A 26,868-nucleotide genomic window follows, 5' to 3' on the forward strand; every position below is an offset into this window, starting at 1 on the left:
AAGACACTTTGTTATCAATAATATTTAGCAATGAACACCATGTTTTGAAGTTGAGTGGAAATAGTTTTCTTTCGTGTTTTTTGAGATTATTCTCAAGTTGGTTTCTGTTTTTTATATTTCTCTTATTTGTGAGTTGTAAAAATATAAAAAAAGAAAAAAATGACTTAGAGTTTACGAATCACCCAAAATGTAGTATAAAATTTTAATATTTCATGAACAAGGCGTTAATTATGATAAAATGAGTAAGGAAATTCGTGAAAATCTAAATAAAGGCGGTATTTCTAAATTTTTGGGGGAGTGTGAGGAAAATCAGTCACTATAAAACCAAATTTGTAAAGACAAAGATGCTTAGTACCGAGTGATGATAGAATAAATAAAAGAATGTGTCTACATGATAGATGAAAACCATTTAGTACAATGCAATATGAAGCTGAGTGCGAGGACCGTTCTATTTTTACGTACCAAATGCCATGCACCAAAATTTCACTACGTGATAACGATGGCACAAAAATATTGAAGGGGAAGATGGTGATATAAATGGAGAATAGAAGATTTCCACCCTGATTGAATTTCGCCCATTGTTGAACATTCAGTTAGTCAATATAATTTTTGGTTTTATGTTAACAAAATCCATAGGCAGGATTAGTATAATTAATGGGAATATAAATACATAATACACCAAAAATATAGAAAAAATATGCACATACAAAAATAAACATATATCAAAAATACATAATACATCAAATATATAAATGAAATATTCATTTCTAAACTGCTATCTTCCGCATGTGATAATTGATCAGATACTGAAGAATTTGTTATTCATAAGGATGCAGTTCTGTATCATTTCGCATTTTTGTGTAAAAACTTGCTTCAAAACTACTGTATTGCATTTCTGAAACGGTCCGAGAATAGCCCAGACCTCAACTTTATCGAACATCTAAGGTAGAGACTAAAGAAACTGGCTACACAAAAGCAACCCAGCAATAAAACACAATTAAATGAAGTAATAATGCAATCATGGTTTCATATTATAACAACTAAGGAATTGAAAGCTTTGGTGAACTCCATGGGACTATTTTCAAGGCTAATTAATGTTAAAAGTTATTCAAATAAGTATTAACTACCATAAATAAGAATTTTTTTAAATGTCCTTGTTTCTATATTACTTTTTACTTCTTTATTTCTGCTGTTCTAATACAATTTCTCATTATGAGAATCATTTTATTAAATTATTGGCTAAATTATCATGAAAAATATATAACGTTACGTTATTTTAATTAATAAAGATGTTTTTATGAGTCATTAAATATTAAAAAATGCTTTTTTTCAAAAAGGTTTCCACGAAATTTTAGCAACTACTGGATATCAAAGTAGGAGAAAATTTTGAAAAATCTCATGTCAGTAAACTGTTGAATCTATAAAATGAATAGGGCATTTTAATGATAAAAGAAAATAACACAGTTAATAGTTACAAAAAATTACATAATTAACGTAAAAAAACCTTATTAAAATAAATTATTGCGTTTGCCCCTCTGGGTAAGTCTTCTCATCTCACCTCTCATCAAAACTTATCTGTGCTTGTCGACATACACTGGCAATTAGGGATTGCAATACCGGTATACCGGGATACCGAATACCGGTATTTTGAGCCATTTGTACAATTTTGTAATACTAGTATTCACAAGTTTAAATACCATTTTTTCGGTATTTATTAGAAATTTTAAAATTGTCTCCACTATATGTTCAGCGATCGCCAACATAGCAAAATAGTATACGTTTTTGTTTTTATGTCTCCCTAACGGGCGAAATTAATTAGCTAATTAATGGCTTAATTAATTGTTTAAATCTAAATGTGCGAAACATGAATTATCCCTGAAAGAAGATATTGTATCCATAACGACTGATGGAGCAACAGTTATGAAAAAAGTTGGAAAGTTGATTGGTGTAAATCAGCAATTGTGCTACGCTCATGGAATTCAGTTAGGAGTAATAGATGTATTATACAAAAAAAAAAAAAAAAAAAAAAAAAGGAGAATCTAAATACTGTGGATATAGAAACTTCGGATTCCAACTTTGAAGAGAGTAAGAGTGAGAGTGATATTGACAATGAAGATAGTGACAATGTAATTGTAGAAGAAGATATTGCTCATGAGGATGAAATATTAACCCATCAAGAATTGTGTCCTATAATTTATTAAGTTCGAAAAATTGCTAAGATATTTAAACGTTTCCCTATAAAAATGACATATTACTAAAATATATACTAACTAAAAATATGTTAATATTAGATTCTAAAACACGTTGGAACAGTTTACTCCTAATGATGGAACGATTTTTGAAACTGAGAAATCCATAATACTGAGAAAGCAATAATCGACTTAAACCTGTAAATTAATTTTTCAGATAGGGAATTCGACTTAATATCCAGAACTTTATCGGCTCTACTTCCTATAAAACTGACTATTGAGGCATTATGTCGGAGAGATTCAAATTTATTAACAGCTAATGCAACAATACATTTCATGTTGCAGTCACTGAAAGAACAGCACACATCACTATCTGAAGAAATATATATAACATTGAAAAATCGCACAGAAGAAAGGCATACCGAAATAGAAAATGTCTTATGGTATTCACATAATTATAATGGTTTTAAAAATGAAAAAGAAGAAAAGAAAATAATCAATTCAAATCTGATTAAGTTTAGATAAATTTTCTTAAAACGTTTTACCCACAAACCTATCCACATTCGATTCAATTATCGAAGATTATGATGTCACTATTGTCGATAGTGAAAAGGAATTCTCTCTTGAACAAAAATTTGAATTAGCGATAAATAAAAAAAATTCAACAAAACAAAATAGAGTACAGAAATCAGCTATATCCAAAATCATCCGACGAGAAATCGATTTATTTGAAGATGAGGGATTTAGAGGTAAATACTTGGAAGAAGTATAACGAGCATTGCTAATAGTATCATCAACTAGCGTAGATGCCGAAAGAGCGTTTTCGACAGCTGGTAATTTTTGCACAAAATTACTTTTCAGGCTTAATGATAGTACCATTGATACATTATGTTTTTTAAGATCACATTTCAAAAATTTGTAATAGTACCACAGACTGAATAGTGATATTTACACTTTTTTTGTAATTTAAATAAATAAGATGTTCCTTTACTTTTTTTCTGATTCTTTATACAATGTTATAATTTATAAGTTACAATATTTACACTCTCTAATAAAACTGGCAAATAAAGCAAAGAAACGCATCTGTTTTCTTTCTTTTTCTAAAATTTCTAATACCGGCATTAAAACCGGTATCCCGGTATTAAGATCTAAAAAATACCTAATACCGGTATTGAAATTTTTGTCCGATATTGCAATCCCTATTGGCAATGGTCCAAATATATAAACATATAACTAAATATTCGAACTTACACCAGCCTAGTTTGTTGACATTCCCCAGAGTACTAAAATTCTTTATTTTTAATTTCTTTCTTTCACTACAATATATAATAGTTTTGAACAATTTCATTTAAATTAAATAAATTTAACTGAACCTTTAGCAATGAGATTGGTTTAACGAATCAATATTAACAGAAAAATTAAAACTTATAAATTATAAACAATATTAACATTAAACTTATAAATGTTAAATTTTAATCCTTGATATCACACTTCATCAGATTTTTTACATACAGTCAGAAATTTCTCTCAATAATAATTGAATTTTAAATATTAAATTCAAGCATTTTAATTTTTACTTGAATATCCTATAAAAATTATTTTGAACATCCTATAAAAATTATTTTAAGCCTCTTTGCATATTTTAAGTTGGAAATATACCTAAATGGCAAATGGTTCTTCTGACACAATTCCAGGAAAATTGGAAAATTTCAGCATATCTTCTGCAATTAAGTTTTTTAAAACCAACGTACAGAGTGGTTATAATTAAATTTCCGCTATAAACAGCATCCTACAACGCAAACGGGTGAACGGATGGCAACGAAATTCGTTATATAGACTATACACGAGATGCGCTCACTGAATTACAAATTTTTTTTTTATTGCCAAAATGCCCACCAGAAGGCGATATGAAAAACATTAATTTTAACACAATAAACGACGAAAACGGAATACAGAAACAATATTAACTTTTATTAATTAGTTTCTGATCACCTTGTCATCGATCCACATTAAATAAAGGTAAGGAAAAAATAACAGTATGCTGGTTGAGGGGGAAAAACCAGTTCGGTTTGCAAAAACAAGAACCTATTAGAATGAAATTGCACAAGAGGAGCAGTTGTTAATCGTGCCCAGGATGATGTAGGGAAAAGTGCCCCATGTGGCCACCCTCATTTACCTGCAAAATTTCAAGTCGATGGACAGCGTGTTCAAAGGCAGATCGTAACTGATTAATTGCGATGCTTCGCACATGAAGCGTTAGGGAGTTCTTTAAGTCATTCAATGTCCCAACAAGATACAGTCATCATTACAGTTGGAAACATCGACATAAAACATGACAACGACTGCAAACTTATCATACTCTAATTTGTTTTGCATAAATCTTCCTCTTCTTCGCAAGCATACAAATCTAGGCATTTTTTTCCTAGAACTGACAGCTTTTCCCGGTTTTACATTTTATTACTCATAATTCTTGTTCTGGTATTCCGTTTTGGTCGTTTAATATGTTAAATTTAATGTTTTTCCAGAAAAGGCGCCCTCTAACGGACATTTCGGAACTAAATTTTTTTTAGAAATTCCGTGAGCACATCTCGTGAATAGTCTACATACCAAATTTCGTAACAATTTATCTACCCGTTTGCATTGCAGGATGCTGTTTATAGGGGAAGTTTAATTATAACCACCCTGTATATCTTAACCGCAAAATCATTTTGCTCAACAGAATATATAGAACTGATTATCAATTCTCTTAACATAGAGAATTAATTCACATTGTTGTGATATTAGAGAATTTTGACACAGAATTTAATAATTTCTATTTTGATGGTTATAGTCTTTAAATTCTAGATATTATTCCCGAGGAAAAAGAGTAGAAAAGAAAAAAGATTCTCGTTAAAATTATTGTTTCATTTGAAAAGCAAAACACATTAAAAAACAAAATGCTCCTTTTTAACAACTGTAATACAATACAATTATTAACAGCAACTTGCAATAACAAGAAAAACTTACTAGTATTTATTTAAACTAGTTAATGATAAAGTTAATAATATGTTATATAAAAAATTTAAAAGACTTGAAAACGATTTCAATAAAAACTTTAAATAAGAGCGTGAAATATTTAATAGCTTTAAAAATAAGTATTTTTCCCCTTTTTATTTTCTTGTTTATGAGTATACAAAGAAAATGTATTGTAATCATTAAAATATTCGGCATCAGTTTTTGACGGATGTCTACAGTTCAAATCTCAGCAAGTCCGCAAAGCATAATTTTGAAATTATGTCTGTCTGTCTAAGAAAACAAAAACTCTTTAGGCTAGATGATTAAAATTTGCAGGCTTAAAACCAAATTTGTCGATTCCTTTCAAATTTTGAACGAAATGTATTCACAGGAAATTTGTCATGTATAGTTGCCTGATTACAAGCGAACATAATAATTACAAAATGCAAAAGAGATAAGCGAACTAGATGGATAAAATTTGGTACACAGCTTCATCATATAATGTACATCAAATTCTTAACCATATGCTTTCTTAAATTGATCACCTTTCGGTCTGTACACTTTCATGCATGCAAACGTGATACGCAAAGTCTTAGATACACGACTTTGTTGCTAAAATTGTACTTGGTTGTCAATTTTGTTTTATTTAAATAGACCAAGGAAAAAAGCTTAAAACATGCATACTTGATTTTCTTCTCTCTACTATGAAGCATATTGCACTTATGTGCGGGATTAATGAAAATAAAAATCTGAATACTTGTGAAATTCGGAATTCATCGCCTTGTTCAAGGGTCCCAAATTTGAATGTTGAAGGCTGGAAGAATGCAAGAAAATTTCGGTGTGACCACTTCCGCTGGTTCTGAATATATTTCATAGTTACAATATTGAAAATTAACCCTACCATATTTTAATAAATGTTTTCTATAAAGCAAGGATAAAAAAAGATACAGGGAAAAGGCCAACGAATTCAACTATTTAACATTCTTTATTATTATTACTGTTATATTGAAATTAAATGTGTTTTTACTTTTCAGGCTGTGTATTACTTAGAAAATCATTACAACATAACAGCCGAGGAAGTGAAAATGCCTTTGTTGTACGATGCTATGAGATGCATAATGGGTACACTGCACCGATATGTGAAGAACCCCAAAGAGACATTACTAGGCAGCAAAGATTCAGACTTCAATGAAAAGAAAGACTTTCTGAAGAGCTTCATAGGAAAATCTGTTCTGAATTTCACAAATCTTGCCATACTTAATTTTTCATTCATTTCTGAGTGGTATATGCATGACAAAGTTTCTTATTATGAAAAAATGTCAGAAGACTGGAGTACTGAATTCAATAAACTTCTTGATGAAAACACCGTACTTCTGATGCCTACATCGCCTGTCATTGCACCTTACCATTCCGAATCCACCCTGCTAATTCCCATCGTTTGTTATTCTGGAATATTTAACATTACAGGTTTGCCAGTCACGCATTGCCCAATGGGCCTCACTAAAAAGGGTTTACCATATGGCATCCAAATCGTTGGCCGTGCAAATAATGATGCTCTAACTATAGCTTGTGCAATTGAGTTGGAAAAAGCTTTCGGTGGCTGGAAATCACCAGGAGAGCTATAAAAATTTCTGATGAATTTATATTTATTGTTTTGATACCTTTACCTGATCACAAAACATTTTGTCCAATGGATGCATTTAAAGAATTGTTTATAAAGTGAGATTATCTTTTATTTAATAGTCAGGGATTATACACATTTTTTTGCCATTTAAAAAATTTCCAAGTCAAGTTTTTAGAAGGTTTTTATGCTTTGATTTGGTAAATTACCGTTCACAGACTTTTGCGCATATAGCTCAAAATCACATAAAAGACTGTCTGATAGAGATCAGATAGACAATATCATTTCTCAGATTAAACAATTAATATGGCGCAGAGTCTGACACGAGTTTATGAACTATTAATAAAAAATAATCCCTATTAGCTGCAGGAGGATAAAAATATACACATTTCAACAAGATTCGAAAGTGGCAGACACTGCAAAAAATAAATTATTTTTAGTTAATTATTCTCTTTTATCTTTCAGTTCATTAAGAATTTCATGGAAAATAAATTGTTTTTTATCTAGAACTTAAGTTATCCAGTTTTTTTAAAATTTATTATGCAAAAACATGCCTACTTTCCACAATTTCAAGTTATATTAGTCTAAAACGAATTGCTTTCTATGGGTCTCGATTTTATCTGGATTAAGATATCTTTATCGCAGATATTAAAAATGAGGATATTTCAAGTAGTTTTACAATGTAAACAAGGCTTATTTCACTTTTTCTCTGAATAAAGAAATGCAAAGTTAAATTTTCTATTCATATGTTTATCTTTCCAATATAAAAAAAATACGTAAAACAACAAAAACAATATCCGAATACCAGTTATGTCTAAACCCTACGAAAAGAGCTGCCATTTATATTTTTTTACGCAACATCCAAGTCCCATTTTGTTTCTTTATTAATAAAAGCTTATCATTTTCTATTTTTGTGGATAAGATATGATAACTGGAATTTGATTATCTTTTCAAAAGAAAAAGGGTCATTTGCGATAAGTTCCTGTTTTTTTTTTTCGCATCTTAATTCTATTTGTCAAAATAAATTTGTGTCAAGGACAACCACTGAAAATGCTATTGTATTCTGATACTGAAATTATGAATACATCAAATACAATAGTCATGAATACATATACTGTCTGTACCTCGAGACGTCTTATTATTGAATACTTTTATATAATTTGAAATATTGTTAGATGTTTATTTTATATGTTTCTATTCTTTGCTGATAAATATACTCAAGATGATTTTTGTTCACGTATGTTGACGTAATATCAGATCAATATTCCAGTTTTCCAAAAAAAAAAAAAAAAAAAAAAGCATCGTTTTAGGCAACTCAAAATTTTCGGGTATGCAGTCTACCTGGATATTATTACTTTTAAAAAATGTTGTTAGAAATCGACCATTGTGTCCGTTGTTAATCAATAAAGAGTTTCTCTACATAAAAATCTGGAAAGAGTGTTACATTTTAATCTTTTGACATCTATCCATATTTATATAAAAGAATGCCTGTAATATGCACTTTTTATATAAATTTATAATTTTTGTCCAATCTTTATGAAATTTTGAAAGACTGGACAAAATTACTGTCAACTTTTCAAATTATAAAAAATTAAACATGTAAGCAAAATTAGTTGGCTTTTTTTGCTATATTTTCCAAAAGTATTCTCACAAAAATAATTTTGCACTATTTTAAAATTATTTTTTTAATAATTTCAGTTATTTACTTATCGCAAAATTTCCACTCAATTTCAGATTTTTAAAAATATATATATATTTTTAATATTTTGGCACAGCATTTCCGATTGCAGTTATTAATATCCCAATTATATGACCTTTTCCATTCTGAAAAATATAACTAACAACATTTATTGTCTTGGAAATGTTACTTTGAAGTAATTGTTATATCTAAAGTAAATTTTCATTCACTCAAAATTTTTCAGAAATATATTTCCGATCCTATTCAATGAAATAATTTTAGTATTCTTTTTTAAGTATTTTTTTTAGTTTAGTGTTTTCCTGCACCAGCTTTATATGTACAATTTTTATAATTTAATAATCGAAATGAGCTTTAATTTTGCAATCGATCATTTTTTTTCCACTTATGTGAAAACAGAAGATCGCAGGAATTTACTTTTCAAATTTCCTAATTTTAGATTTTTCCGTTTTATTTTAATGGATCACAATTATTAGAAAGTTTGGTTTGATATTTTTGGGTAAGAAAATCTGAAGAGAGACTTTCTCTCTCTTAGTAAAATTTATCATTTTGAAAATTTTAAATAGTTAGCTTTTTTTAAAAGATATTTTTAGTGCATATATATATCTTGATATTATTTGCGCAAATTCAGTTAAATTTATGGTAGGTTTATTCATTCATTTTACCAAAACAACATATCATTCATTCATTCAATAATTATGTTTTACTCATTTTCCAAATTATTTTTTCACTTGTTTTCCCCCCTCCCCCCTTTTTTTGCTTTTCAATTTGATTATGCGGGAATGGTCAACTGGTTATTAATTTGGGTAAAAGTGAAATTTAGAATTTAGTGTGCCCCTTTGCTGCGCCAAGGATGCCAAGTCGCCAATAAAGATGGCGGACAAAGTAAACAAACACTTCTGCGGAACAGTTACTGTTACCACTTTCCGCAATATAATTATGATTTTTTACTGATAAGTATTGTTTTTTTCAGACCGGCGCAACCAGTCTATTGGATGCAGAACAAAAGTTAGAACTTGCGATGCCTTCGGCATCTGTAAAAAGCACCGGGCAGAATTTATTACCTTAAAAAAAAAAAAAAAAAAAAAAACCTCCTACGGCTTTGCTAGCAGCGGGAGCGGGATCCTAGTAGCTTCGCTAGCACATTGAACATAAGGACTGTGTGGATAACAGGGACAGTACATAACCAAAAGAAACGAAAGAACGGAGGAAGAAGCAATCGAAACATTCTCCATACAAAATTTTAAACAAGCATCTTTTTCCCAACTTCATCATCTCGTAAAAAATATATATACCACTCACCCTTCATCCATTCTGCAGGTTCGAAATACCGTCTTCCATCCGATTTACCCATCTTTTCTTGTACAATAGTCGACATAACAAATTATCAAGGAAACCAACTATTAGAGCACGAAAAGAATTACGAGAACTGCGAAGAATTCAATTGCATCTGACTTTTAAATAAGAATGCAGACGATTTCGGAAAGTAAGAATTCAGACGATTTTTTAAAGCGCATACTGGCAATTAAAAATTGCAAAAGAATAAATATTTTCTGTTCGTATTCGCATTAAAAATAAAATTGCAATGTCTTATTAGTTGTAAAAAACTTTTAATTATAATAAAGAACAGAATTAAAATCTTTAATCGATATTTTTTTATTATTTTTAATATAACATTTTTCATTAAGTAATAGTTATAGTTCATGTACAACTCAATTGTAAAAAGTAGTAAACAAAACACATTACGGTTGTTAGAAGAGCGTTCCGTTGGGTTGCCATATTGGCGACAAACTAGAGAGACACACTAATATTCACCTCAATTTTAATTTGATAGCTTAATTTCAGAATGTTTTTTTCTTCTTTTCTAATGCACAGAAAATACAATTCCTTTACCATTATATTTTAATTTTTCAATTTTATCACGTAACAAGGATGACATTTTGAGTAATTATATTTTCTCTATTAATAATTTGAGAGTCAGAATTGCCAATATTCCCATTAAAAAGTTGGGTACTGAAAGCAGCTAGATGTGTATTAACATACAATCAACAAGCATTTTCTTATACCACTATTTGACCTCCTAGTACAGTCTTTGGTGGATAATTTTAGAGTAATTAGATTCTTTTCAACAGCCATGATTTGTTTACTGGAATAATTGATTAGGTCAACCTTTCTGTGTATGGAAGATGATTTTTGAAAATATCATTCATTATGAAGTCCAGTCCAATTAAAATAAATAGTATTTAAAATATTTGCAAGAATTTTTCGAACGTTATGTTGAATGTTTACAATGCGGATAAAGGTCAATCTATAAAAGAGTGCGTCGAATGTATGCAGCAAATAGTTCAATAATAACGATACTACAAGTGATAAATATTCAATAAATATTAATAAAAAAGAATAATTAATAAAATTTATATTTTCTGGAAATTAATAAGAAATTAGTCGATTAGGAAAAAATTGGCTTACTTCATAGAAATTCCAGATTCCGGAGTGATATGTGATGAAGAATTAAAACCATTTTATTGATACGTAAATTTTTTTTTCTTTTATATATAAAATGAAATTAAGTAAAAAAAAATTCTAATCCTGAGCCGAAATTTAAAATATAATTTACTTTTAATAACGAGACACGCAAAATCAAAAACAGGAAAAATTGTTTTAAAAAAATCTTTAGAATAAATACGTGTTGCCACAAGTAAAAATTACATACATTTGAATGAAATATTAAAAAGTTATTAAATATAAAATATATTTTATTGCACATAAATATAAAAGAATAAACTATTAAACAAAGAATAAATATAAAATAAATAAAATAAAACAACTTTGAAATTATTATCTACAAAAATTACAAAAATATTCACCCACTACGCATTCTCATAAGAATTCCGTTTTTGCAACTTGCAGACGATTCTATTTTTCGCATTTGATGACATCATGTCTTTTAAGCAAGAGAGTAGCAGGAACTTAAAAAGTTTTGATTTCAAGAAATTTGCTTGGCCACATGTTACATTTTTGCAAAATGTTATTCCATTGCAATATCTATATTAGAATCATCTGTTGACAAGTTACATTTCTCGAATTTTCAAACATTTCTCCTTGAAAACTACAATTAAGTATCGTATAGATGGAATGGAAATCACAGGATGAAGTATTTTAAATGGGGTAAGTAATTTAATTGATTTCGTTATTATGTCATTATACTTCGAAAATTTATAATGCAAATTCATGTGCTAAATTTGAATTAGATATTAACTATGCAATCTATATAAATAAGCCTAAAATTATATTTTTTATTTGAAATTTTTTAATATACATTCTCTAAATTTTACTTAACGAATTTTGATAAGTATAAAAAAGCTTCATAATAATTAGTTAAATATTATTAATTAAAACCCATGAAAGACCTTCTAGTATTCCCTTTTCAATTCCTACTATTAGTTCACACTATTCCTATATATATTTATATTTGTTCACATTTTCAATCGTTAATAAAATACTTTTTATTCATCCACTCAAGTTCAAATACATTTTTTAAAAAAACTTGTAGTGGATGACACTTGATGTTAATACAGTTTTTTCAAATATTAATTCATTAATAATTAAATTTAATTAATTTTTAATACTTCAAATAGAGTTTTAGCAGTTTGAAATGAAAATTGAGATCAACAGGCAGTAGCTCAATCGGTAAATTGCAAGGGTTCAGTATTTTTCAAGTGAAGGTGAAGAATGCGAGTTCAATTCTTGAGAAAGTAGAAATTGACGTAATTTTTTTTATATCACTTGTTTTTCTTACTTTTTCGATACGAAATATACAAAAAAGAAAATATAATAATTATCAAAAGATTCGAAAACAATATTTTAACGAATATTTACGTTTTTGGCTTCTATGAGTTCAAAAAACGTATTCTTGGAATTATATCTGCGACTAAAACTATAACTAAAACACGTTTTGAGCTAGATGGGTGAAATTTGGTATACTGACTTTACATCAAATTTATAGATTCCAATCAAATTTTGATAGAAATTTGCAAATTTTACATTTGCTGTCAATTGATAGAAATATACAAATTATAGATTTCTACATTTTTTAAAAAAATGTTCTATCAAATTTTGAGTGAAATACATTCACAGGAGGTTTATGGGTTCGAGTACAAGTAAACATGACAACTATAAAATGTAAAGAGTTAGATAAATACAATTTGGAACATATTTTTAACATCTAAAGTATAGATCCGTATATTTGAACTGAATCTAAAAAAGGATTGACCGTATGTCGGTCTGTACTTTTGCAAGCATGTAAACGAGATAACTCAAAACCGAAAGAATCTAGCTGATTGAAATTTGATATAAAGGTTTAACATATGATATGCAAAGCTTTATCAAATTTTGAATCGGAGATTTTGAGTTTTGATCGTTATTCATCATGTACTTTTGCATGCATGTAATTGCAATCTTTGAAAAACGTAACTGAAATAAATGAAATTTGGTATGTAATCTTGCCATTAATATTGTAGTTGTGTGTCACATTTTGGCTTGATTCGATCGAAAAAAAAAAGATGCCGAAATACGCACTCGATTTTTCTTTATAATACTATGAAGCACACAGTGCTTATGCGCAGGTCTCGAAAAACAAAGGGATAAAGAGAATAGTGTGCTCCCGAGTTTGTCGCCAATATTGCAACCCATCGGATCGCTCTTCTAGCAACCCTAGTGTTGTTTTGTTTACTGCTTTTTGCAATGGTTGAGTTGTACATAAACTACAACTATATTATGAAAAATGTTAATTAAAAATGTTAAAAAAATATCGATTAAAGATTTTAATTTTGTTATTTATTATAATTAAGTTATTTTCTTCTTTTTTTAAATGTGAATATGAACAGAAAATATTTATTCTTTTGCAATTTTTAATTCTCAGTATGCGCTTTAAAAAAATCGTCTGCATTCTCACTGTAAAAGACAGCTACAATGGAATTCTTCGCAGTTCTCGTAATTCTTTTGGTGTTCTAACCGTTGATTCTCTTCATAATTTGTTATCTCGGGAGTATTTCGAACCTATAGAATGGATGAAGGGTGAGTTAAATATATATATATATATATATATATATATATATATATATATATATTTACGAGTTGATGAAGTTAGGAAAGGATGCTTGTTTGAAATTTTGTATTGAGAATGGTTTGATATCGAACCAGCAGAATGGATGAAGGGTGAGTGGAATATATTTTTTTATGAGTTGATGAAGTTGGGAAAAGGATGTTTGTTTGAAATTTTGTATGGAGAATGTTCCTTCTTTCTCCGTTCTTTTTTTTCTTTTGGTTATGTACTGTTTCTGTTTATCCACACACTCCTTATGTTCAATGTGCTAGCGAAACTACTATGTTCCCGCTCCCACTGCTAGCGAAGCCGTAGGAGTTTTTTTTTTTTTAAGTTAAAAAATTCTGACCCGTGCCTTCTACAGGTGCCAAAGGCATCTGTAGAAGGCACCTGGCAGTATGGAAAAAAACGAAAACAAACTTATCAGTAAAAAGTTCTAATTATGTGGCCGGAAATGGTAACCGTAACTGTTCTGCGGAAGTGTTTGTTTTTGTCCGCCATCTTTATTGGCCACTTGGCATTGTTGGCGCAGCAGAGTGCACACTATAATTCACTTTTACCAAACAAAAATCTGAGCGCTCTCAGAGTTCACGACTTTGCATAAGGTTTGCAATTTTAGTACGAGATGAAGTCGGGGTGATACATATTTTTTAGAAAGCATGTAAGAAAGTGTAGGAGAGATTAATCTCGCTAGCTTCTTACTTAAAAACTATTTAAATTTATGAGGTAACGCATTGACTTTTTTAGCTGGAATTGATGAATCGCCAATGCTGTAACAAAATGATATGTCAAACGTGCCTAATAAAGGAACGTACTTGGATAAATAAAAACATCAAGTTATAATTTTTCTTGTTTTTTTTAAAATCTGTGTGATTTATCTAATTTTTGATTTTATAAGGTCACATGTAGAACACCATTACAGATCGGAAATATGATCTTTGCACTATTAATGGTTTCAGCTGTTACTTCAAAATTTCGCATGAGATGAGTGATTTTTTTATATATATTTGATACAATTCCAAAATTTTGAAATAATAATAACAAAATGTTTCAGATTATTATTAAAAAGTAGATAAATCAAAAATAGTTTTCTAATTTCAGAATTTTAGCTTCCAATCATAACAATGAAAAAGAATTAATGATTCGAACTTATGAAGTTTTATGTCTGTTGAATTATCATTATTATACAAAGGTTAGAGAGAGTAGCAAAAACTACTTTAAGGGCAATAAATTTGCAGATACATAATTTAAAGCCTCATAATAAATAAATAATTAAATCCTCATAATTTTTTTTATCTCAATCTTTATCGCAACTTCTAAAAATTAATCATCGTAACTAAATGCTTGCAAAACAATCTTCCTTATCTGCAACGCCGCCCTAGCGGACAACAGCAATAAAATTGCCGAGACACTGATTTCATATAAACATGATTTTTCCCCTTAAATTCGAGTAAAATCTTTTATTTTAATAGATTTTGTCTCGAATAGATTATTTTATATAGTATGTGTGTTTTACTTAAATACATTTCTACATAGTTTCTTTTCAATTAGGATTTTGCTTTATGTCTTTCACATCGCTATATCATACAGTTTATGGTCTGAAAAAAATTATTTAATGTATTTTCGAAATTGCTTACAGAAATAAACTGTTGGTTGTGCCATTACCTTTTTGATATAATAAAATAATATGGCGCTCCAGGAATACAATTATGTATTTCGGACGTCTTCCTTTACATCTCTGGTTCCACAATTTGACTCCCATCTATAATTATTACTTGGTCTTACTTAAATTGTTACATTTACTCTGTGTATTGTGTATATGGGGCATTCTAATGAAGAGTCCCATAGCATCGTAGAGCTGTTGAAAATGTAAATATCCCATCTTCGAAATTTCGCGCTACTGTAATTTTATTTTTTATACGTCTCATTAACTGCACAAATATTAAACAAAATCCTTCTTCTTTGACTTTCAGCAAGGGAATAAAATTATGTCATCAGATGGTTGATGAAATAATATAAATTGTTCGACTTCAGGTCAATAATGTTGTCTATTTTTTTAAAACTAAGCAAAAGATTATTTTTTAAAACTTACGAAAACTTAGCAAAAATTCGCATGGGTATTAAATTGGTATCATTAAAAAAAAGAATCTTTTTAAATTTTTGAATGGTACAAAATTTATTTTTGTGAAATATTTTTACAATTTACAGTGGAAAACTTACAAATTCCACCTTAATTTCATTTAGTTAAAATTCTAATTAAAATGTAAAATTTCTCTGCGAGGTGTATACTATCATTCCTCAATCTATCTATCTATCTATATATATATGCCGAATTTTGTAGTATAGATGAAACGGTCTGGCCTGTAAAGCGCCATATACAAGCGTTTACAGACAGACCCACATGCACACATTCATTTTTATGCGGAGTTTACACTCGGCCAGTTATAAAGGTGGGTTCACACGAGGCCAACTATTGCGCGCAATAGAAGGTCACACCTACTACAAGAAAATCACGTGACTGCAACGGAACAATGGCCATCGACGTTGTCTCAACTGTTCACACGGGGACAATATAGGGACAACAGCAGAGAGACAACAATTGCGCGCAACTATTTGCCTCGTGTGAACACACCTTAAAAGACGGCCTGTAGGCAACGCATGCGCAGAAAGGCACTGATTTATGTTTGCCACAATTTTATAAAATAGATTCAGGCTTCCATGCTGGGCTACAAATTGCCCTTTTGGTGGCCTGAATTTTTTTTCACTGCATATCACATTAAAATGATGGATATTTATACAATGAAACATGGTAAAATAAAAAAGGTCAACATACTTAAATTTGAAAAGCTTTAGAAAATAAGTGGCAAATAAAATAAAATAAAAACTCAACCTCGCATCAGAAAGAACAAAGAGCAAAAAATGTCAGAATTAATCTATAAGTGATCAATTTTTTCCCGCTAAGACACCTGCCAAATTCTACAAACTTCAAACCCAAAATGGAGTCATTGTCATCGTCATCGTCTATGATTTTCAAGGAACAACTACCTTTTGCGAATTATTCGATGTCCAAACCGTTGGTTATTTTTCAATGAACACATTTTTCTAATTTTTTAGCTTTCATTTAGCTTTTATTTATTTTAGCTTTTTTTTAAAAAAAATTTGAGTATAAAAATTTAAAAAACGCAGATTGAAAAAATGAGCGTGTGTCCTGCTTTTTTCCAACATAAAAACCGATTGATGTTCTACGCGTAGTCAATTTATCAATTTTAGGAATTGAAACTTCTGCATACCGAATTTCGAGCCACTAAATCTTACTGCCATTGTTGCACACAGCTTCATACTGCAGATTGCTTTTATACGGATAACTCTATACAACAATCAATAATATCTAAATGTGCCTGAGAAAAGTTTTATTTAAATATATTTGCACCATAATTATTTCATAATTATTAATATATTTTTGAATACCTATTATAATAATTTTTTTGTACTTGCTATCTTATATTTGACTCAATAATTTTCATCGTCTGTTTGAATATGGTTCATATTTTGAACAGGCAAAATGGCGTTTCGAATGGCAGAGAAAATGATAACGATACCTTTTATTTTATTATAATTTAATCAGTTTTAAAGTATATAGAATTTTGTAATGATTTAATTGCAATAAAAGAGAAATTCTAATTGATCAAATGTGCAGAGTAGAATCGCATATAAAGTTTTTGAATTATCGTGTTTAACTGCATACAAATGTACTGACAGACAACGTTGAAGGATTTTGTAAAAAATGTGACTTTGGCGATCGTGAAAGCATGTAGCCAAACCATTCAAGGTATTGTTAATCTATCAACTGATAATAAACTCCATTCAGCTGTTTGGAAAGTGAAGTTACCCTTATGAAATTAGGAAAGTGAATTGATTAATTTCCCTTAATGAAATCCAAAAGCCTTTATGACTTGTTCGGCGTGTATGTTGGTGTTCAAGAAATATTTGAGTTGCAGTTTCTTACATGAATCGAACTCGAAGCCGCTTGAGCGCGAAACATTCTGTGGACGGATGAGGCCAACTACCACTTAAATGGCCTAGTAAATGCTCACGACTACCACATCTGGGTAACAGAAAATCCATTTGCTATCCAACAAGTGTCATTGTTTTCTGAAAAGATTGAAGTGTGGTGAAATTTCACAGCAATCTTAGTTTCATTAGCCCTTATCTTAAGAACTCTTATCAGGATGCGTTGAACTTTTTTGATTAGCCCTTTAGATTTCCAGTCTGCAGAAATGCAACTGCTTACAGGAAACAAATTTTATGCAGAACGGTGCATTTCCTCAAATCCATCGTCTTGAATAACAATTGTGACAGCAAATTTTCTATGAAGAGGCAATCAACCTGTTCGCACCCCTTACGATTTCTGATAATGGAAATATTTAAAGGAACAAGTTTATCGTGAGCAACCTATTACCTTAATGCATCTGAAAGACTTTATTGTTCCGTATATTAGTGGAGCTAAAGCGAGCTTACTGCTTTTTGCTGTAGAACACATTGCTTTGAGAATAGAAAGATTTGTGGGGAACAATGGCAGTCATACAGAAAAAAGAAATTATATAGATGTTGAATTTAATATAGCACTCAGATCTCATATTACAATTTCATATATCAATTTAAAAATTTGATGAGTACTATCGTAAAACATTTGTGGATATGAAAATACTAATGTAACTAGAAAAGGTAATATTTAGACAATTTCAAAAATGACTATTATCTACAAACACATTAACACAACAATCATTAGCTTAAAAAACACGTTTTATTTAATAAAGTGAGTACTATGAAGTTAATAAAATTATGATCCAATTAATCAAAACATCATATCGTCGTTGTTCAGGAAAATGTCACTACGGCCAAAATCGTCATCTCCATTCAATTCTTTACAGTCTGGTATAACTCTTTCGATCTTTTAATTTTCCATCGCTGAATGACAGATATGATATATACTAAATCATTCTTTTTATAACGAGTTAAAGTTTAAACTGGCTTATTTCAAAACTACTGTTTTAGACTTTGTGATTTTTACATGAATGACCACAGTATCTGCTTTTTATGATATTGTAGCACAGAATGTCTTGAAATGTTAAAACGTATTTTCATTCCAAAAAGAAAGACAAAGTTCAATTGACATTTGCTTCAAATTTCCTCCAAAGGCCATTTATCTTTTGTTCCATACCACCAAGGATTGAGAATCTTATAAAGCACAGATATTACTAACATTTCCCTTTAGTAAACATGTTCTATATTGTATGAAATGTTCTATATTGAATGAAATGCCATCTTAGATGCATTAATATAAATAGATATTTTTAGCACGAAATGCTCAACATCATTTTTACGATACCTTCATGGAGATATCGCACTATATTTTGTGCTAATAGGAGAAAATAATTACTGTTCCCTTTCAAATTTTGATACTGATTACTTAAAAATTTCAAAAGCTTTTAAAATTTACTATTTTAAAAAAAAAAGGTTGGCAATTACTGCAAAGAGATCTTGCGTAGCTCATCTTAAATTCCCAGTCTCCCAATCTTATCAGCAAATTTGACTCAAGTTAAGTACTAATTTGTAACAATAATTTGTCATTTTATATTTCACCAGGTGATTTCCAGCCACCAAATGCTCTTTCTAATTCGATTGCGCAGGCTATTGTAAGGGGGTCATTATTAGCACGTCCCACAATCTGGATGCCAACCGGTAGCCCATGCTTGGTGAAACCCATCGGACAGTGAGTAACGGGCAAACCGATAATGTTAAATATTGACGTGTAGCACGTGGTCGGGAATACTAGGACGATTTCGGAATGATAAGGGGCTGTGACAGCTGAGGTCGGCATCAGAAGCACTGAATTTTCATCCAGGAGGTCATTGAACTCTGTAATCCAGTCTTGCAACATCTTTTGGTAATATGCAGTCCTGTCTTTTCTGTACCACAAGGGAAAATATGCTAGGTTCAAAGTAACAAGAGACGATACGCATAAAACTGATTTTCCAATGAAAGCCTTCAGGAAATCTATCTTTTCGTTGAAACCCAATTTTTCATCTCCGAGAAATATCTTCTTCACGCTCGTCACGCATCTGAGTAGTGTGTTAACAACGCACCTGTTTGAGTCGTACAGGGAGGGCATCTTCACCTCTTGAATCGCTATATTGTAGCGTTTTTCGAAATGGGATACAGCCTGAAAAAAAATGGTTATTTTTAAAATAGCAATAAAATTATATAAGATTTTCGAATATTCTATTAATTTTCGGCTAAAACATATTAAAAAAAATCTCTTTGCATCTCTCTCTTCATAATAATAACAATGTTATATTTGAGACATCGGTTTTTTTCATTATAAATTATAATACTGAATAAAAAGAAGTAATAATGCAATTCTGGGACTTATAGTGGGTGTTCAAAAAATGTGGAGCAAGCGTTCATTTTCCTAAAGATAACGCCTAGATATATATACTCGCTATTACAAAATTTCATTAAACATAATACGATTGTAGGAACAAACTTCGCTTCCTATTGTCAAAGTTAATGATAAAAAATTGGAAAAATTAAATTTTTTACTTCTATACTGTGCAAGTGTCAATTAATAAAACATTTTTCGTGCATTCATTTATGCAGACACAAAATGCTGACCCTTTATCTTCAAAATTCTCAGAGATAAGCTTATTTCTTAATTTAGAAAGAAATATGTTTTTCAGAAATGCAACCTTATTCAATGAAGAAAAGATGTTATATGCAAATATTTGCCTGTTAGTGTATTCTTAATCATCATGATCTGAAAGAAATTTGGTAATCATGCTTACTCTTGTTTGCATTGATTAGTTGATAATTGCAATTTCGAAATAATTAAGAAGGGAAGAGAAGATTAAGAAATTGAATAATTAAGGCATCTCAGAAATGCAGTGCAATTCCGAACAAGCAATTAAAATTCTTCACTCATTTATATATCGTCATATTAAATGACCCTCAAAAAATTACATATTTCAGTTACAAGGAACGTTTTGAAAAACTAGTGACTTATGCAGTAGGTAATCGCAATGCAGCTGCTCATATACGAAGTATTGTTAGAAGAATGCAATTTGGTACAGATGTCGAATCTGTTCATTTTGAACAGATTTTGTAAACACCTCAATTTATGCATAACCATTTTTAGAACTTAATGAGAATTAATTAATTTCATTATTATTACCAGATTCTAGCTCTCTGCCAGCCTACTGTGGCGTGAGTTTTTCTATGAAATATGCAACGAAAGACTCATTCATACATTAGTCAGTCTGAGTTATAAAAAAGTAGCGTAAGTTAATAATTTTGCCGTCTTTAATATCTTAGAAAATGTTATAAGTAAAGACTTGTAATTTTTTTTTTGTGCGTGTGTGTATGAATGTAAGAAAAACATTTTATTAATTGACACTTTTGCGTTATAAGAACAGTATGAAAAGTCATTTTTTTAAAAAAAATTCTTTCAATTAGCTCAGGTGTCGTCCTCGTCATCTGACCGCGGTTCAAAATGACGAGGTCCGTCCCAAAATAGCCCTAGTGTTGCTTCAAACGGGACGTTAATATAACCAAGCCAAACCAATCTTACTTTCAATTTCCAGAAAAGTTAAAATGTATCTAAACAGTTGCCAATTTTATTCGAAGAAACATATAGTTAAATATTTAAATGTAATATTTAAGGAAATAAACTCTCTTTAAACTTCTTTTTATATACCCGGTTTAAATTGAAAGCCAATTCCAATTTATTGAATTGCAATAAATGAAAAAAAGTGAAAAGAATAATACTGTTAAATTTTTTAAAAAAAAGTTTCCATGACTATGGTCGAATCAACAATTATCCCAAAATTTGTCTGATTCAAAATAGTTAAATATTTGTAAAATATTATTCTATAATTCCATTAAAGATTATTGACAAATTTGCATCTTTGCATATTTGCATCTTTGTATGTGTAGTTGAAATATCCACTGCTTTACATCAACGAAAAAAAGTTAAAAATTATCATGTTACTTTTATCATGCTTTGGAAATATATCGGGTGATAAAAAATTTTAATAAACAAGTTCATTTAGTGATAGCTGAATTTTCTGTACCTGCATTAAAGGAATTTCACTTCAGAGAATTGTTGTATCTTATAATAGTTCCCTATATAAAACTACTTGAACACACTATTAATAAATCTGCACTTAATAGTTTCAATTAATTGAAATAATTTATCGATTATTTTTCAATGAGAAAGGTCTTTTTTAACTGTTGACTTACTATATATAAATATTTCCAAATTAAAATATATAGAACAGCTTTACAAATAAATTTAATTTACTAACCAACATTGGTTAGCTGATTGCCCGCAATATTCTTTATGTTAAATTTCAATAATATCTTAAGCAAAACTTAATGTTCTACAAAATATTGTTAAGCAGCAGTTATGACAGTCATAAAAATCATCCTATTTTCTAATTTAGACATATTATATTTATTATGAACATAAACATTTTTATTGGATTCGAATCCATTAAAAACTTAATGCTATTAAAAACTTAGATGTCTAGGTAATATACGTCAAAATGCACGTCATCAGTGACAGTAAAGTAATTTCGTTGTCTGTTTTCGCACGTTAAACTGCGCAGATAATTAATTGAATCTTTCTTCTCTTGCTTTCAATGGTGGAAAAAAAAACAAGAAACTTAATGTTTGATGAAAATGATCTGAATTTCATTACAATAATGGAATTTATTGTGTGAAATTCCAAAAAATACAATTTTTACAAAATTGGCAACATTTAAAAATTTTGTTTTCTTGGTATTCAATTTAGCATTATGAAAAATATAATTTCCTGAATATTAATCCAAAAGTAATTACATTTTTACCATAATCATTTTTTAAAAATTATTAGGAGAAAAACACAAATTACCTTTAATTTTTAATTAATTAAAATTTCAATTGAAGTTTTAAGAAATCGGTTTGAGGTGCATATTTTTATTCTACAAGCATATATAGGTAAATCTGATATCTCTAAGTCAAACAGTCTGTCCTGGAGAACACCAAACACACAAGTATTCTTCTTTATTAGTTATGCTACTGTATTCTGTAACTACTCATTAATTTTCTAGGCTCGAAATATTTTTTGAATATGATTTTATGCATTTGATAATGCCAAATTAATATATCAATAATTAATGGAATTTTCTTGGTAGCAAGTCTGAAACCAGCTTAATATAATTTAAAATAGTTACCGAATTATATATCGAGTGTAAAACTTTTTAATTAATTATTGATGAGTATATAAGGTTTCTCGGATAGTTAGTATTTAACTTGAAATTTTTCTCCTGTGAAATTAATCCAGCAAGTCAATTCTAAACAAAAGGGTATATAATCATTCCAATGATAAAATAATCTATAAATCTGAAATATCAATTTTTGTTTAAATTGTCTTACTTTTTCTAAAGCATTTGCAATGTTTTTATTTACTGGTGGTACCATGGGACTGATAATTTCCTTTAAGTAGTACACTTTTATCTTTCTGAAATCAACCTGGAAAAGAAATAACTTATTAAAACAGGGCGCAGATCTTCAGTAAATCAATATAGTGTTGCATTTTTATGGATAGAATTCAAGATTGATGAGAAATTGTAGAATTTGTAAGGCGGATTTTGTATAATTGTTTTGCAACAAATCTCTTTCAAGTTGAAAAGCAGTTATTTAGCCATAAATTACTATTCATATTGTAACACTTAATTTGTGCTTCTTCTCATCTTATATTTAAGATAAGTAAAATACTACAGTCCTGATAAAAAATTTAATAATTACAGAAAACAAAAATGAATTGACTTTTACATGAATGTACTTGTTAATTCTGAGAAATGCTACAAAGAAACTTTGGAAAAAAAAATGCCGGAATATATCAAATAAAGAGATCAAGATCATTAGTAATAATAATTTTCTGCAAAATATTAAGGGATTTTTAATATAAATATATAAATAAAGAATATCTAATATATAAATAAGGAATTTAAAATAAAAATATTTTGTGTCACATACAAAGAATTTTTTTCCATTTTTTTTCCCTTTCAAAATTCACGTCAAAGATATTTTTCTTATCTAAATCTTTCTCATTATTATTACGCAAAGATTCTCATTATTATTACCCCTATTCTCATTATTATTACCCCTATTGAAACGGAATTATTTTGCTAGTTTGCATAGCCAAATAAGAAATGGTGATTATAAACTCTGAAGTAGATGTTATTTTATCGAAATTATGGTTAAAGAGTAGTGAAAATACAATATTAAAATAGATGAAGGAGTCTTGTTTTCGCATTTCAAAAAAGAATTAACAACCGAAAACATTTTTAAATAATTGATTTTAGCATGAATATGCAAAGCTATATGTTGCACTTATGATTGCAGAAAAAAGTTTCAAATTCATATTTTTTTTTCAGGTCAGTGTTGGATTTTAATAATTTGAGGTCAGAGGTCCACAGTTGTTTAGATAAGACCCTTCTTCTCGCCCACGTTAAAAATTGCCCATCTTTGCGCTGATATGTATAGGATGCTTATAATTAAAGTTCCATTTTGAAATAGTCATAAAAAGAAAACTACTGGACCAAATATTATCAATCTTGGTAATAGTTTAAAGAAAGTCATGGACATTTCTTTTTCTCCAAGAAAAAAGTTCAAATACTCGCCACCAGGGGGGGAATAGAGCTGTATGCAATATAGTTATGCAAAATAGGACATGGAAGCATCGGTTTAAAATGTGTTTTACCGTTTCCGAATCATGTTACAAATCCTGTTAAGTCTGTGTTGTCTCAAAAGCACTTCTTATGGTGATAATATAAACAATTTGATGAAACTGAAAAATGCGATACAGCGAAATTTGCGGAACATTTCTCCTGATATGCTAAGAGCTTTTGTTGAGAATGTAGTAATGCGTTTAACTTGTTATAAGAAAATGGTGAACGCCACATTGAACATGCTTTATAACATGTTTCAGAAGCGATTAAACATGTCCTATTTTGCTTAGCAATATTGCATACAGCTCTATTTTCCCCCTGGTGGTGAGTTTTTGAACTTTTTTTCTTTTGAGAAAAAGAAATTTCCATGACTTTCTTTAAACTATTACCAAGATTGATAATATTTGGTCCAGTAGTTTTCTTTTTATGACCATTTCAAAGTGGAACTTTAATTATAACCACCCTGTATATTGAATAAATTTTGAAACCAATCATTTTCAAAGTTATAATAATTAATGTGTGATCACTCATTGAGATCTTAGAGTGAACTCAGAAATGAAACTTTTTATTTGGAATTGAGACTATATTTTAAAGTTTTTATCAAATTTTAAACGAAGTCCGTTCACAGGAAATCTGTATGTCTGTCTGAATGTTCCATTATAAGTGAACTCGTTGATTCCCAAAACAAAGAGCTAGATAATAATGAAACTTAATACAAAGGTCTAGCATCTAAAATGCAGATTCTTATCAAATTTTTAGCCAAATCTACCAAATGTTGACCGTTTGTCGGTATATAATTTTGCATGCTTGTAAACGCAATAACACATAAACGGAATGATTTAAATTCGGTGCATTATCTTGTGACCACAATTGTCTTTTTGTTTGGAAGATTAGAGTCAATTAATGTCATAGATTCAGGAAAAATGCTAGATTCATGCCAAAAATTTCGTGACCATAGTTCATCAATGTCATGTAAGAAAATCGCTACATTACACAAGGTCCTCTTTGGGCGGAGGAAGGGACCATTATCGGATAGTTTGCGACAATGTTTAGGGAGATTACTCCGACTTGTTTATTCTGAAGAATAACATCTTTTTTTCCCTCTTCTTAAAAATGTAAAACCATGTTACAAAAAAATTTCCAACAAGTATCTAAATGGATATTTGGTTTTTTTCTGGTAATCTTTTGTATATAATTATTTTTGAATATTCCCATTTTTATTTTTAAGTTGCTTGTTTAAAATTTTAGAAAATGCGAACGTGCATCTCATAAAAAAGCAGACACGAAAAATTATTTAATTTTAATATTTTATTCATCAGTTTCATTATAACATTATAGAAGTAGAAGAAAAATGGGTATGAAAAGACGAAGCTTTTGTAATTTTCATGAAATGATTGCTAACTTTACCTTTTTGTCAAAGTTCAATGTTATTCCGCTCGTTGACGAAAGAACCTTCATGCCGATGATGAGGTCCTCCGCGTATCTGCACATGGGTCCTGTTGAGGCATGCTTATAGATCTCAATCTCAGAAGACTTTAGAGGTTGATCTGGTTTCTCCGGAGGAAAACAGCCTCCATTAGGTACCAGACCTAGATAACAGTATAAAGATAAGTAAAGATTGTTATAGTTTTTTTTCTCCGAAAATTAAATATTTATATCTAATTTTTCATTAAATATTTCTAACAAAAGGAATTCTGTCAAGTATTCTTGTAAATAGAAATTTTAATCATAATATTTATGCCAGAAATAATAATTTTGAGCTAATTACTTCCAGTACAGTTAAGCAAGATACTGATTTTTATTGAATTGCACATTAAAGTAAGATGAAAAGAATTGTGTGTTTTTTCATGTCATTACACCGAAGAAAAGTATCGCAAAGAATGAATGCAAGTGTTTGATATTTGCCGTTCCGTATGGAGTTTAAAAAGAGCGAAAAATTATTATTTTCCATTAATTTTAATATTTTGAAATTTGACTCTATTTGTTTATTATTGTTTCAGCTGTTGAATACTCTTCTTCATAGCAACAAAAGTTACTAATCGAAATCGCTTGACACATCCAATTTCTCATTCATTTCAAAGTAGATAAAAATACGCGAACTACTTCAATATGCAGTTTTTATTTCCTAATCATTAACTTTAATTTTGACACATAGTCTATAATGCAATATTTGATTACAATAATTCTATGTATATACTTATAAGTTTATTTCAGGGCGAAAAAAAAAATACTAACTTTATTTCTTTCATTTTGTTTATGGTTAAGCGTCTTAAAAATAAATTTAAAAAGTAAAAATAATAAAAAGATAAGAATACAAGAAACTTTGAAAAACGAGACGTTTTAAAAAATCTATTTAGCTATTAAAACATCTTTAAGTGTTTTAAATTTTGTACATGACTTTTTCTCAGCAAATGATACTTGGGGATCTGTTTGATGGGAGCATTGATGGCAATGGCATAATTTTTTTTATCAAATTGATGCAAACCCTCTGT

The 26,868-nt window shown here is 29.4% G+C and overlaps 2 protein-coding genes across 7 annotated transcripts in view; one reads left to right on the top strand and one right to left on the bottom strand.

Moving 5' to 3' along the window:
• Positions 1 to 8,344, top strand: part of LOC129969580 (fatty-acid amide hydrolase 2-B-like) — a 28,954-nt gene extending 20,610 nt beyond the window's left edge. For 2 of the 4 annotated variants that reach the window (XM_056084211.1, XM_056084213.1), the window contains exon 8: positions 6,218 to 8,341. In XM_056084211.1, coding sequence (XP_055940186.1) covers positions 6,218 to 6,808 — 591 coding nt within the window. In that variant the 3' untranslated portion in view covers positions 6,809 to 8,341. Of the gene's footprint in view, positions 1 to 6,217 lie in introns of all 4 variants that reach the window. The other 2 variants (XM_056084214.1, XM_056084215.1) reach the window with 2 other exon arrangements.
• Positions 8,345 to 18,389: 10,045 nt separating this feature from the next.
• Positions 18,390 to 26,868, bottom strand: part of LOC129969037 (fatty-acid amide hydrolase 2-B-like) — a 39,387-nt gene continuing 30,908 nt past the window's right edge. For all 3 annotated transcript variants that reach the window (XM_056083437.1, XM_056083436.1, XM_056083438.1), the window contains exons 6-8: positions 25,784 to 25,965; positions 23,079 to 23,174; positions 18,390 to 19,827 (exon numbers count right to left, since the gene is read on the bottom strand). In XM_056083437.1, coding sequence (XP_055939412.1) covers positions 19,237 to 19,827; positions 23,079 to 23,174; positions 25,784 to 25,965 — 869 coding nt within the window. In that variant the 3' untranslated portion in view covers positions 18,390 to 19,236. The remainder of the gene's footprint in view (positions 19,828 to 23,078; positions 23,175 to 25,783; positions 25,966 to 26,868) is intronic.

The sequence above is a fragment of the Argiope bruennichi genome, chromosome 5 (assembly GCF_947563725.1).
Source record: "Argiope bruennichi chromosome 5, qqArgBrue1.1, whole genome shotgun sequence".
Taxonomy (NCBI): Eukaryota; Metazoa; Arthropoda; class Arachnida; order Araneae; family Araneidae; genus Argiope; species Argiope bruennichi.